At 36.3% G+C, this 14,500-nt stretch overlaps 1 protein-coding gene across 1 annotated transcript in view; it reads right to left on the reverse strand.

Annotated features, from left to right (window-relative positions):
- The window catches only part of LOC110200785 (vomeronasal type-2 receptor 26-like), a 47,381-nt gene extending 46,856 nt beyond the window's left edge, over positions 1 to 525 (reverse strand). Inside the window, 1 exon segment of the mRNA XM_020976185.1 lies at positions 284 to 525. Within this exon segment, the coding sequence (XP_020831844.1) occupies positions 284 to 525 (242 nt within the window).
- Between the last annotated feature and the right edge of the window lie 13,975 nt (positions 526 to 14,500).

The raw sequence follows: 14,500 nt of genomic DNA on the forward strand, positions 1-14,500 counted from the left end.
ACTGGGTGAGTGTCTTGCATCTATGGGATGAATCTCTTACTGTTGATATTGCCATTTATAGTGTGTGTGTATGTATAGTCACTGTTTGTCTGCTTGCCACACTAGACAAGAGCAAACTTTTAGTTTACTAGCTTCCTGAGTATCAATGTTCTAGGAATTTTCAAACCCAGATCTTTGCTTTAACCAAAGCTATGAGGCCAAATAAAGCACAGCTCTATTCACAATGCTCGTCTATCAAAAATAGGAGTGATAATTCCAACAGTCAGAAATGAAAGAAACTTACCATGTATTTGCACCAGTCCAGATAGGAGGATATCTGAAGGATTTCTTTTTAACAGGACCACCATTCTCCAGAAACAAGGAGAAGAAACCAGCTATGACTAAGTCCCCTTCCTTTCTGTATGTGGGCCTATATTCTCTTTCTAAACGACAAGGACTCTTTACCATCTGGCACACAGAAAAAGAAAACTGCAAAAGCAGGATGACCAATAAGTAAGAGGAGAGCCCCAGCTTGCCCAAGCCCATAGTCAATGTCCTATATCTCTAAAGAACCAAGCAATACGGTATTGAAAGGGGATTGGAGGTTTTTGTTCATGCATCTAGAAAAATATACTCAGTTATGAAAGATTTGTCTTCACTATTAGGTGCTCAAGTTTTGAACAATCCCTCTCACTTGGGAAAGCAGAATATGGGACATGAGAGAGGACTCTGTTTAGGACAAAGACAAAATCTAGAAGGATCAGGGGATTTTTATGGGATGTTTTTGCCTCCTGGATATTTTTCTCTTTGATCCCTGTGGATGGATAAGGAAAGATGATTCTTCTTCATGTCTCTTGGGTGCAAGTCAAACAAATATGTTGACCAGAGTTTGAAAGTAAGGACCTCTAGAGATCATCCTGTCCAACAAGTCTGCAGCTGCACCTTCCACCTTAATGTAAAAACTCAAGTAAAAACAGATAAATTTGGGAATCTCTTTCCCTGTTTTCAGTCCCTGGAAGACTTCATGGGTTCTGACATGTCTGCCAGAATCTGATCCCTCTTGAACTAAGCATTAGGGCTTCTAAGAGCACAACTTCCATTCTCCCCAAGGTGAATCTCTGCAGTGACCCAACATTAACAGATATTGCATCATGAGAGACCAGAGTGACATGACAAGTTCAGAAAGTGTGAATGATAGTGACAGGGCATAGGCCTACAAGTTCCCAGACAGAGAAGCATCTTACATTTTTCTAGTCTTGATAATATGAATTATATCCTTCAGCCACTGGAAACACATGCTAAACCACTGGTAAATGAATAAATAATGGTAATAAAATAGAACTCCTGATAATGTTTTTATGTTGATAAATCACATTCTTCAAAACTCTGCCTTTTACTTCACAAGCAAATACCATGGACTGAGTAGGGCAATTCTCTCACATGCAATTAAAAGGATTCTGAAAGATGGAAGCTCATCACACCACAGCTGCTCTATTTGAGTTATGGTCCACTCAGTCTCTTCACTCTCATCCCCTATAGGCTAACATTAATGTTAAATAATTTATCTGTGATGAACGTTCATTGAATCCTGATCCTATGGAAAGCATTATGTTGGCACTAAAGACAGAACTGACAACATCGCAATAAATCAATGGTCTCCTCACTGTCAGCTTTCTCTCCACAGATTGTGATCACAACCCTCATGTGCCTATCCTGGGGGACTCTTGTCTCTATTTCTCATCAATTTACCACTGGAGAACCATACTTTGTCCTGTAGTTTTTCGCTAATTTTTCCCAAGATGACAAAAGTACCAATGGAGCAAACGTGCACTTCATTAGTTATCACTATTCTTACCAAGTGATCCAGGAGCATCATATTTTACCAATGCATTTAATAAATGACTATATTTTCACTAATTTTCCTTTATAAGGCCTCTATTATAACATACTCCCATCTGGTTATACCTATAAAAAGAGATTTTTTTTTAAAAATCATCTCGCCCTTTTCATCAAGGAGGTGGATCTCACCTTGTAATGTTAAAACAACCTAATGTTCTGATCCTGCCTGAATTAACCAATTAGCACCAATTTCATTAAGATATGATTAGCTACAGATGACTTGGAACAAGGCATACTGTTATCTCAACTCAACAGTACCTGGCAAATTCTTAGCACAAAATATATGATTAATGGAAACTTTTTCATTTATTGCTCTCAGGAGAAAGGTTAGGAGAATACAAAATGATTTGATGTTATTCTAAAGTAAAGATGAGCAAACTACAAGTGCATAGATCCAAATATTCACCTATGGACAACATCTTGGCAGCTGTGATATTATTATGATATTTGGGGTAATAATTTTTTTTTACATTATTAAATAAAACAAAATATGTTAAAACATAAAAGTCATTCTCAGCTGATGTACATATACATACATATACACACATACATACATATATGTATATATACACACACTCACACACACATAGACACACACATACATAAACACATAGACACATACATGCACACACACACACACACACACACACACACACACACACACACACACACACATATATATATATATATATAACAGGCAGCATGATGGGTTTGTCACAAGTCTTAATTTAACAAATTACAAACTCTGTACTAAGGCAACATGACAGTCTATGAACTAGAAGATTCCATTGAACATATGGATAACTTTTTGTCTGAGGAGTGGATACAGACAAATGAGAAAAATAGCGGGAAGGTTGGCATCTACCACCCCATGACAGTCCTTCCCATAAAGATTTGGAAAATGCAGCTAATCTTACCCAATCAGTAAATCATGAGTAAATCACAGCCAAACACAGGAGAGTATAAAGGGATAGAAAAGAGGGATCTATGGACGAGACAAAGAAAGGGGTCTATGACTACCGGAGTTAAATGCCACTGGGGGCATTCAACGCAGCAACTAACAAAGGAATGATAGTGTATACCAGGGTAAGGAGAGAACCAATCCCACATGAAACATTCACCCTTGGAAATTAGAAAGGAATAAACACAAAGAATTCTGAGAAGATGACAATAAATTACCTGGATCTCCCAAATTCCCTAACAAACAATTTAAAATAATGACACAAAGTGAACTTTAGTTTGGTAGGAATAACAAAAAATCAGAGAAAACAGTTGTTCAGCCTAAAATAGCTTTGAAGAGTATTAGAAAAGATCTGAACTCCTAGAGTGAGGTTTGAGCTAGATTGAATTCTAGAGTGGTGGTTTGACCTGATTGAAGTGCAGATACTTCAGGGAAGATACCTGTGAATCAACAAAATCAAGCCCAGGGGCCAGAAGAGAAGGGGGCAACAGCCTCAGCTTCAGGAACTTTCACCCCATGGGTAGCATGGAGGTCTGATGGCTGATCAGTAAAAGACTGGTGTGTTTTCTGATGGTACTCGACCCAGGGCCCAGGTGTACTTACCAGACATAGTCCCCAGTTGTGACTGTAAGTTAGAAGAAGGAGTGATTACATTCCAGTGAGTCAGGTCACAGATTACTGGGGTTGCTGTTGGCTATGATCACTTGCTGTAGAGTGAAGTCCCTACTTTCAGTTTCAGAGCAAAGGCATATGCTGGCAGCCCCAAAATGAAACATGGAAATTAAGTGCATTTGTCATGCCACAGTTATTGGGTGCCCTGGTTTTGGCTTAGGGATGAAGAGGAGTACCTGAAGTCTGATTCCCAGATAGATCTCAGAAAACAATAGAATGAAAAACCTGAAGCTTAAGACATTATCTCCCACATCTCAATAATGGAGTCTTATTCTAACACTAAATTTAGAAATAAGCCACTAAAATATGAGTTTGCAAAAGAGAAAGAACCTGACCATAAATAGCTACTATGTTAACAGAAAAGATGTAGTTTAAACTCAAAAGAAGACAGTGAAGTCAAAATAGTTACTTTCATTTCAAAGAAAAAAAATGTAAACTGGTCAGAAGCCCAAAAAGAATTCTTGGAAGAACTCAAAAAGGACTTTAAAAATGAAAGAGGAGAGGTTGAGGGAAAATCAGGGAAAACATAAGAGTAATGCAAGACAATCAAGAAAATGATTAAAAGAAAGTCAAGCAGGTGGAAAAACTTATGGAAGAAAATGACTACTTAAAAATTAGAATTGGACAAAGAGAAGGTAATGACTTTAAAAGACACCAAGAAATAAGAAAACAGTCTAAAGAATGAAAAAAAAAATAAGGAGAATGTAAAATATCACATTAGATGAACAACTGATTTGGAAAACAGATCAAGGCGAGACAATATAAGAACTGTTGGACTTCTTAAAAGTCATAGTGAAAAAAAGAGAATATAGAGACTACACTGTAAGAAATTTTTGAGGAAAATTGCCCTGAAGCTTTAGAACTAGAGGATAAATGCAAATTGAAAAAAAAATGTACCATTTCCTCCCTGAAAGAGTTTCCAAAATGAAAACTCACAGGACCATCATTGCTAAGTTTCAAAGCTCCTAGGTTAAGGAGAAATACTAAAAACAACTAGGATGAAACAACTTTTATAACAATAATGGTGCTACAGTCATGATGATACAATTTCTTTTACATTAAAAGACCAAAGGGCAGGGAACATGATATTCCAAAGAGCAAAGGACCTAGATTTGCAACCAAGAATAACTTACTCAACAAAGTTGAACACAATCCTGCATGGAAAAAAGGGATATTTAATAAATTAAAGGACTTTCACGTATTCTTGAGGAAAAGAGCAGAACTGAACTTGAAATTTGATCTATAAGAATTAGGAGAAGCATAAAAAGATAAACATTAATGAGTCATTATAAAAGATTCAATAAGATTTGAACTCAGTTCCTCCTGAATCCAGGGCCAGTGCTCTATCCACTGTGCCACCTAGCTGCCCCTTATCTGTAACTCTTAAGAATTTTATTATTGCCAGGATAGTTTGAACAAGCATACATAAATAAAACCTTGGGAATTGAGTTCAGTGCAATGGAATAATCCTAAAAAAAAAATTGGTTAGGAAGGGAACAATTATCTCATACTAAAAAAAATATGAATGGAAGAACAAATACAAAGAAGGGCAGCAGGGAGTAAAGAGCTAATAGTGCTGGAGCCCTATTTTTATTAAAACAAAAGTTTTTAGTACCGTGTCAAAATCAGTTACAAAAGAGACACACCATGTTTTGAGGGGGACAGCACTAGCAGCTCAGAGAGAATAGAAAAGACTTCAAGGAAACTTAGAATTCCAAGACAAAGGTGGTAAGGAAAGAGTTCATCCCAAGCATGGAGACAACATTTGCAAATCATGAAGATGAAAGACAGAGCGTGGACCATAAAAAAGCATGTTCTCTTTGGTTATATTAAAATGTGTGTGAAAGATTATATAGAAAATATATTTAGATATTTAGGTTGGGGCCAAGTTATGAGGAGTTTTAAACACTTGTTCAGTTTACATTTGTCAATAAAGTACCAAAACACAACTGGAATTTTGCAAATATGAAAGTATCATGGCAAAACCTCTGATTTAGGAAAATCCTTTGCCAGCTCAGGGGAGACTAGTGGGCCTCAGGATACATATGAGCAGTTAGATTAGACAGAGAGTAATTAGAAGGTTATTGAAATAGTCCATAGAGGATGTGATAAAGTTTCAAACTAGGGTAATGATTGAGTGAGTGGAAATGGGCCAAGTGGGTCTCAAGTGACTGTGGGTTGGCAAAAATTATGAGTGAGCAAGTGATTGGCTAAAGAGTAAGAAAGAAAAAGAAGTTGAAATTCATACTCAACTTTAGAATCTGCATGATTTCAACAAAAGTTGGAGGCTCAGCCAAAATCTGGAAGTTCTAAACAAGGTTTTTGTTTAGAGCAGAAAAATAGAGTTCTTTTAATGAAATGTCAAGCATGAAAAGTCTAGCAGATACTCAGCTTGAACTTTTCAATAAAAAATGTTTCCATAGGATTGGAGCTCAGGATATAGGCTATGCATCTGTGTATGTGTATAGTCCATATATATGAATTCTTCCTCATTTTTATTGATCTCATTAGGGTGGTGGAGGAATGTAGAAACAGTGGTAGTATCACCGGGGCAAATGGTATGTGTAGTTTTATAAGGTTTTTTGGTCATAGTTACAAATTGTTTCCCAGAACATCTAGACCAATTAACAGCTCTATGGAAAGTACGTTAATTTACTTCTCTTTCTAGAGACTTCCAGCCTTTCTCATTTTCTTTATGTTTTGATTTTGCCCACATGTTGGACATTAACTTATGTCCTAGCATTATTGTAATTTGCATATCTTTTATTATTAGTGCTTTGGAATACTTTTTCATATACTTATTGTCAATATGAATTTATTCCAGACCTATTCATACATTCTGGCCAAGAGTCAATTTGAAAGTAGATATTACTTTAAAACATTGACTCAGTTAATTGTGTGTATTTGAAAAAGAAAACTTAAAAAAAAAACTTTCTACAAGGATTTTCCCTATCCCCCAGTTTCCTGCTTCTCCTATAATTTTAGCTGAATTGGAGGTTTGGGGTAATTTAAAAATAAATATATATAATCAAAATTATTCATTTTGTCTCCTGTAAACCTTTCTTTTCTTTTTTTCTCATAAACTCTTTCCCTATATAGAAATCTGACAGAGAAAAGATTTCTTCTAAAATTCCCTACTGTCTTTATATCACTCTTTCTATTGAAGTCATGTGCCCATTTTTAGCTTGTCTTGGAAAACAGTGTAAGATGCTGGTAAATATGAAGTTTCTTCCTCACCACTTCGTTGTTGTCATAGTTTTTGTTGAATAATGAGGTCTTGCCACCAAAGCTGGGATCTTTGTGTTTGTTGAAATCTATGACATAGATTTAAGATCTGGTCCTCAAAGGCACCCTTCCTTCCCAGATTTTTTCCCTTAATTCCCTTGAAATCCTTGACATGTTGTTATCCAAATTAATTGTGTTGCTATATTACCTTACTATTCATAGTAAACCTTAGGTAGTTTAGTTTTTATGGCACTGAATATGTAAATTAATTCAGGCCATATTGTGCTTTTTATTATATTGATTTGGCCTACAAATAAGCAATTAATATTCCTCAAAAAAGATTTGTACTTTCCCCCATTGATAAATGGTGAAAGGATATAAAGAGGCAGTTTTCAGAGGAAGAAATTAAAGCTATCTATAGTCATATGAAAAAATGCTCTAAATAACTATCGATTAGAGAAATGCAAATCAAAATGATTCTGAGGTACCACATCACATCTATCATATTGACTCACATGATAAAACAAGAAAAATGATAAATGTTGGAAAAGATGTGGGAAAATTGGAACACTAATACATTGTTGATAGAGTTGTGAACAGATCAAATCATTCTGGAGAGCTATTTGGAACACTGTATAATGTGCATACTCTTTGATCCAGCAATATCACTTCTAGGGCTGTATCTCAAAGAGATCATAAAAACGGGAAAAGGACTCACATGTACAAAATATTTATAGCCACTCTTTCTTGATGGCAAAGAATTGGAAATTGAGGGGATGGCCATCAATTGGGGAATGGCTGAACAAGTTGTGTTATGTGAATATAATGCGGTAATATTGTGCCATAAGAAATGATAAGCAAGCAGACTTCAGAAAACCCAGGAAAGACTTGTATGGACTAACACTAAGTGAAATGACTAGAACCAGGAGAACTGTGTACACAGTAACAGCCACATAGTGTGATGAATAACTTTGATAGACTCAGCTCTTCTCAGGAATGCAAGGATCTAAGACATCTCCAAAAGTCTTATGATGGAAAATGCTATCAAGGCAGGGGGTGGAGCCAAGATGGTGAAGTAAAAGCAGTGACTTCCTTAAGCTGTCCCCCAAACCCCTCCAAATACCTATAAAAATGGCTCTAAAGAAATTCTAAAGTGACAGAACCCACAAAAAGACAGAGTGAAACAAATTTAAAGCCCAAGACAACCTGGATGTTTAATCAGAAAAGTATATTGCACAAAGTGGGAAGAAGAGCGCAGTTCAGTGTGGGCATGCAGGCAGGCAGGACTCAGAGAACCTGGAGCAGGCCTCAGAGGACTGAATCACAGTCAGCTGCGGTGGTTTCCTGACTTCTCAACCCACAAACACCAAAGACAACTTAGGTCACTGGGAAAAGTCTGTGACTAAGGTGAGAGAAAGAAGCACAGTCTCAGCCCCAGTCCCAGAGCTTGGCCCTGGGGCAGTGGCTGATATTTGAGCTTCCAGCCCAAAGACTCACAGGGAATCTAGTGCCTCTGCTGGGGCAGGATTCTCTTGCTTTACCCGAGCTTGGATCTGGGTCACAGTTCTGGGTGGTGGTCCTGGGACAAGGAGGAGTGCTGGCTTGGTGGAGTGATGGTGGACAGAAAATACTCCTCACAGTTCCAAGGCAGAAAAGAAGGCTTATGGTCACTCATAGACCAGAGTACAGGACAAGAAAGGAGTAAACACCTTGCCCCATATCATACCACCTTGGAAGTACTGAAAATTTATAGATCCCTAGAAATATCTCTGAAATCAGCTGCATGAAAGCCCTGAAGCTTGGGACAGTATATTCTCTACACTAGAAGCTGACCTCTACCTTAACAAAAAGTTTAAAACTCAAGTAGTTGGCTGGGATCAAGAATAAACAGAGATCCAAAAAAAGTCAGACATAGAATCTTTCTTTAGTGACAAAAATCAAAACATACAACCAGAAGAAAAGAACAAAGGCAAAGCTCCTCCATCCAAAGCCTCCAAGAAAAATGTGACTCAGTCCCAGGCCATGAAAGAGCTCAAAAAGGAATTGAAGAAGCAAGTAAGAGAAGTAGAGGAAAAACTGGGAAGAGAAATGAGAGTGATGCAAGAAAATCATGATAAACAAGTCAACAGCTTACTAAAGGAGACCCAAAAAGATATTGAAGAAAATAACACCTTAAAAAAATAGCCTAACTCAAATGGCAAAAGAGATCCAAAAAGCCAATGAGGAGAAGAATGCCTTCAAAAGCAGAATTGGCCAAATGGAAAAGGTAAGTCCAAAAGCTTACTGAAGAAAATACTTCCTTAAAAATTAGAATGGAGTAATTGGAAGCTAGTGACTTGATGAGATATCAAGACACTGTAAAACAAATCCAAAAGTATGAAAAAATAGAAAACAAGGTGAAATATCTCATTGGAAAAAAACAACTGACCTGGAAAATTGATCCAGGAGAGAGAATTTAAAAATTATGTTTACATTCCTGCATGGAAAGATGACATTTGTAACTCATGAGACCTTTGTCAGTATTAGGGTAGTTGGAGGGGAAAAAATTATATGTATAGATAGACAGATATAGGTATAGATATAGATATATCTATATCTATTTCTATCTACCTATCTATATATAGAGAGAGGGCACAGGGTAAGTTGAAGATGAAGGGGTGATATCTGGAATATAAAATTAAGGGATGAGAGAGGATTATACTGGGAGAAGGAGAAAGGGGGGAGGTAGAATGAGGTAACTTATCTCACATGAAATAGATAAGATAAGGCTTTTACAGTGGAGAGGAAATGGGTGAAGGAGAGAGAGAATGAATAAATTTTATCCTCATAGGATTTGGCTTAAGGAGGAAATAACATACACAGTCAATTGGGTATGGAAATCTATTGTACCGTACAGGAAAATAGTGTGGAGAAGAGGACAAGAGAGCAGGGGGATGATAGAGGGGAGGGGGTAATCAGAAGTAAACACTTCTGAGGAGGGACAGGGTCCAAAGAGAGAATAGAATAAATGGGGGACAGGATAGGATGAAGGGATATATGCTTAGTTTTTCCTTTCTCAATTTGCTTGCCTTTTCAGTGAAGGTGGCTGAGGAGGGAGGAAGAGAGAAAATTTGGAACCCAAAGTTTTAAAAATAAATGTTAAAAATCTGTTTTCATATGCAACTGGGAAATTAGAAATACAGGAAATGGCACATAGAAATATATCCTGCTGTACAGGAAAATAGAAGGGAAAAGAGATGAGAAAAGGGGGGATAGATAGAAGGGAGGTCAGATTAGAGGAAGGGGTATTCAGAATTCTTGCCATCTTGGGGTGGAGGAAGGGATGACATGGGAAGAAAATTTGGAACTCAAAATCATGTGGAAGTGAATGTTGAAAACTAAAACAATAAATAGATTTTAGAAAATGAAAAAATAAAATGCTACCCACATCCAGAGAAAGAACTATGGAGTCTAAACACAGATCAAAGCATATTATTTGCTCTTTTTTTCCCTTCTGTTTTGTTTTGTTTCTTCTTTCCTGTGGTTCTTCCTATTTGTTCTAATTCTTTACAACATGACTAATGTGAAAATATGCTTAAAAGGAATACATATGTAGAGCCTATATCAGATTGCATGCTATCTTGGAGAGAGGGAAGGAGGGAAGGGAGAAAATTTAAAACTTGAAAGCTTATGGAAGTGAATGTTGAAAATTAAAAATAAATAAATTAATTTTTAAAAAATGACTAAAAGGTGGGACTTATTCAGTAGAGAATGAGTATGTTTGAAAATGAATGTGAGGTAAAATCCAAAGGCACCAATAAAACTTGAGGGCAGAGAAAAAAATAGATTTTCACTTGTGCAAAGACCCTTTTGTGATATGGTTTATATGTAAGCACTGTAACATTAATACAGAAACTTTATGCAACGGGAACAATATTTCTTCTGTGTGTGTGTGTGTGTGTGTGTGTGTGTGTGTGTGTTACCAAGTGAAATACTTTGTCAGTAGTTATTTTAAATGAAATCTCTCTCTCTGTCTCTCTCTCTTTCTGTCTCTCTATCTCTGTCTCTCCCTTCATTTTTCTCTCTTCACTCTTCTTCACTCTCTCTAAAATATATCGATGTTTAAGTACTGATATGTGTGTATGTTTATCTTCTGGATAAATTTTACTGGTAATATGTTGTCATTAAGTCATGTCAACAATTTGTGACCTCATCAACTATAACATACATATATACGCGCATATATATATATATATATATATATATATATATATATATATGTATATATACACACACATACACACACTATAATATGGTTCTTCTATCCTCCACTGTCTCAGCAAGTCTGTCCAAGTTCAGGTTCATTGTATCCAATTTGTGGGCGTTTCTTTTCTTTTTTCCATTTTGTAATTTTTATTTTTTTTTAATTTTGTTTTCCATATGCTTTTGAGTTGAAAATTTTTTCTCCCTTTTTCTCCCTCCCCACCCTCCCCAAGACGGCACACAATCTGACATAGGCTTTACATTTACATACCCATTAAACATATGTTCACATTAGTGAAGTTGTAAGTAAAAATTAAAACCAATAGGAGGAACCATCAGAAAGATGAAACAAAACTCAACTGAAGGTAAAAATAAGTGAGAGTGATTCGACTTCCATAGTTCTTTCTTTGGATGTGGACAGCATTTTCCATCCCGAGGCCTCTGGAGATGTCTTAGATCCTTGTAATGCTGAGAAGGGTTCAGTTTAACATTCTTAGTCATTGCATAATGTGGCTGCTATTGGATACAAAGTCCTCTTGGTTCTGCTCACTTCACTCAGCATCAGACCATATAAGTCTTCCCAGGTTTTTCTGAAGTCCGCCTGTTCATCATTTCTTATAGAACAATAGTATTCCATTACATTCACATACCACAACTTGCTCAGCCATTCCCCAATTGATGGGCATCCTCTCAATTTCCAATTCTTTGCCACCACAAAAAGAGCTGCTACCAATATTTTTGTACATGTGGGTCCTTTTCCCATTAGTTTGATCTCTTTGGGATATAGCCCTAGAAGTGCTATTGCTGGATCAAAGGGTATGCACATTTTTGTAGCCCTTTGGGCATAGTTCCAAATTGTTCTCCAAAGTGGTTGGATCATTTCACAACTCCACCAACAATGTATTAGTGTTCCAATTTTCCCACATCCTCTCCAACATTTATCATTTTCCTGTTTTGTCATGTTGGCCAGTCTGATAGGTGTGATGTGGTACCTCAGAGCTGTTTTGATTTGCATTTCTCTAATCAATAATGATTTAGAGCATTTTTTCATATGACTATAGATGGCTTTAATTTCTTCATCTGAGAACTGCCTGTTCATATCCTTTGACCATTTATCAATTGGGGAATGGCTTGTGTTCTTATAAATTTGTCTTAATTCTCTATATATTTTAGAAAAGAGACCTTTATCAGAAAGACTGGTTGTAAAAATTCTTTCCCAATTTTCTACCTTCCTTCTAATCTTAGTTGCATTGGCTTTGTTTGTGCAAAAACTTTTCAATTTAATGTAATCAAAATTATCCATTTTGCTTTTCATAATGTTCTCTATCTCCTATTTGGTCATGAATTCTTCTGTTCTCCATAGATCTCATAGGTAAACTATTCCTTGTTCTCCCAGTTTACTTATGGTATCAGCCTTTATATCTAAGTCCTGAACCCATTTTGACTTTATTTTGGTATATGGTGTGAGATTTGGGTCTATGCCTAGTTTCTGCCATATTCTTTTCCAGTTTTCCCAGCAGTTTTTTCAAAGAGTGGGTTCTTATCCCAGAAGCTGGGGTCTTTGCGTTTATCAAATAACAGATTACTATAGTCATTGACTACTGTGTCTTGCATATTTAACCTATTCCACTGATCCACCTCCCTATTTCTTAGCCAGTACCAAGCAGTTTTGATGAGGCGTTTCTTGTGCATCCTGATGGCTGTTGTTTATAACTTAGTTTGAGCTTTGTATCCATTTTTGATCCATTATTTCCCTTGATATTCTAGATCCGACATTTCTTCAAATGAATTCAATTATCATGAGCTTCTTTACAGTACGTTTCAATGTTCAGTAAAGTATTAGATCTGTAAACTGACTCTCATAGTGTTGTCATTTATGTATTATTGGCATATTAATCAAGCTACCAAAGAATTGCCTTATAGAGTTAAATAATGTCACAGAATAAGTGAATTAATTTAGATATTATTATTATTTTATTGTATTGGCTTGGCCTATGCATGAGCAATTTCTATTTAATCCAATTATTTAAGTATTTCTATATCTGTCTCAAGTGCTTTGTAGTAATGTCCTGTATGTGCCTTGCCAGGTAGACTCTCAGGTAGACATCTTGTCTTCTTGGTCCTCAGGACTACCTTGATTCAGTTTCCTTAACTCATTGACACAGGTAGAGGAAATTGTATGGGTTTAACTCCAAAACTGAGGAAGCTAAATTTGTTCCAGGCTTATGGGTCTTGTGAATGCTCTGGCCTAGAAAATAGGAGCTTCAAATGGAAGAATCCAGGAGTGGAACCAAATGTTATGGCATGTCTTCAACTTACCCTGGAAGTAAGAACATCTCCTCACTCTCACTCATCCCTGCCAAGGAATTTTCAAAGGACTTAGCTCTTAAATATAGTTTCTAAATTTGTAGCAGCCAAAGGGACCATAGTCGTATGGCATATTTGTGAATGCAATGTGAGAGCAGAGGGAAGCCAAGAGCTATGAGAATGTCTGTCCTGCTGGCTTGGTGACATTAGCTTCAGATCCATTTTCTGTAAGAATTACCTAGTGGCCAGTTCCTAACATTTTGTCTTTCTCCTACTTTTTGTTTTGCTTTTTGTGTACATACTTACATATATACATACACGTACGTATATGTGTGCATATATATGTATGTATATGTATGCATGTATGTGTGTGTATATGCATGTGTATGTATGTGTGTGTGTGTGTGTGTATGATTTTTTTTTTCTGGAAAGTAACTCCCCTTGGAAATTTACTGCTATGGACTGAAAGTCGTTAAAAGAAAAAAAAAGAACAGAGGCACAAGCTGTGTTATTTCTGTCCTCTTCTCTGTTGCAGTGTCATCATATAGTCCTCAGTTAAATAGCACATCCAGTGCCCTGTTTATTTCTTAGAGGAAGGCTCATAATTTTATCAACCAATTTTCCATCTAATTATTCTGACCCCATAGAAACATTTAAAGATGTCACAGAAACAAAGTAGATGGGTAATATCCTGACCAATAGAGACTAATAGAGCATGAAATAAATAAATAGTATCACCTCAAAACCAACACAAATGGAGCAGGTTTCTGGAAAGCTTTGCAGCATACCCTACTAAGCATTGTATCCCCAAAATATTCTTAAATAAAGCTTTCATGAGGAAAATCATCAGCAATTATAGTAGAATTGTCAAAATTTTAAAGTGGACCTATATTCATCATGTATGACACTGACCTCATGTCTTTGAACACAAATGTAATATGAAAGGAAGGGTAAATTAAAATCTAGTAGTATTTGCAAACAAGAAAGGATAGACAGGAAATACATACTACAAGTGTCCCAATTTTTATAGTATCATGGCATTAATACTAACGCTAGGTCTGTACCCCAAAGAAATGAAGGAAAATAGAATAAGGACCTATATGTTAAAAATATTTGTAGTACCTCTTGGAGTGGTGTTGAACAACTATAAGTTGAGGGGATGACCACTAATTGAGGAATGGTTGAACAAATTGTGATATATGATTCATGTGGAAT

This window comes from Phascolarctos cinereus, unplaced genomic scaffold (genome assembly GCF_003287225.1).
Source record: "Phascolarctos cinereus isolate Bilbo 61053 unplaced genomic scaffold, phaCin_HiC Scaffold_9;HRSCAF=440, whole genome shotgun sequence".
In the NCBI taxonomy this organism is placed as follows: domain Eukaryota; kingdom Metazoa; phylum Chordata; class Mammalia; order Diprotodontia; family Phascolarctidae; genus Phascolarctos; species Phascolarctos cinereus.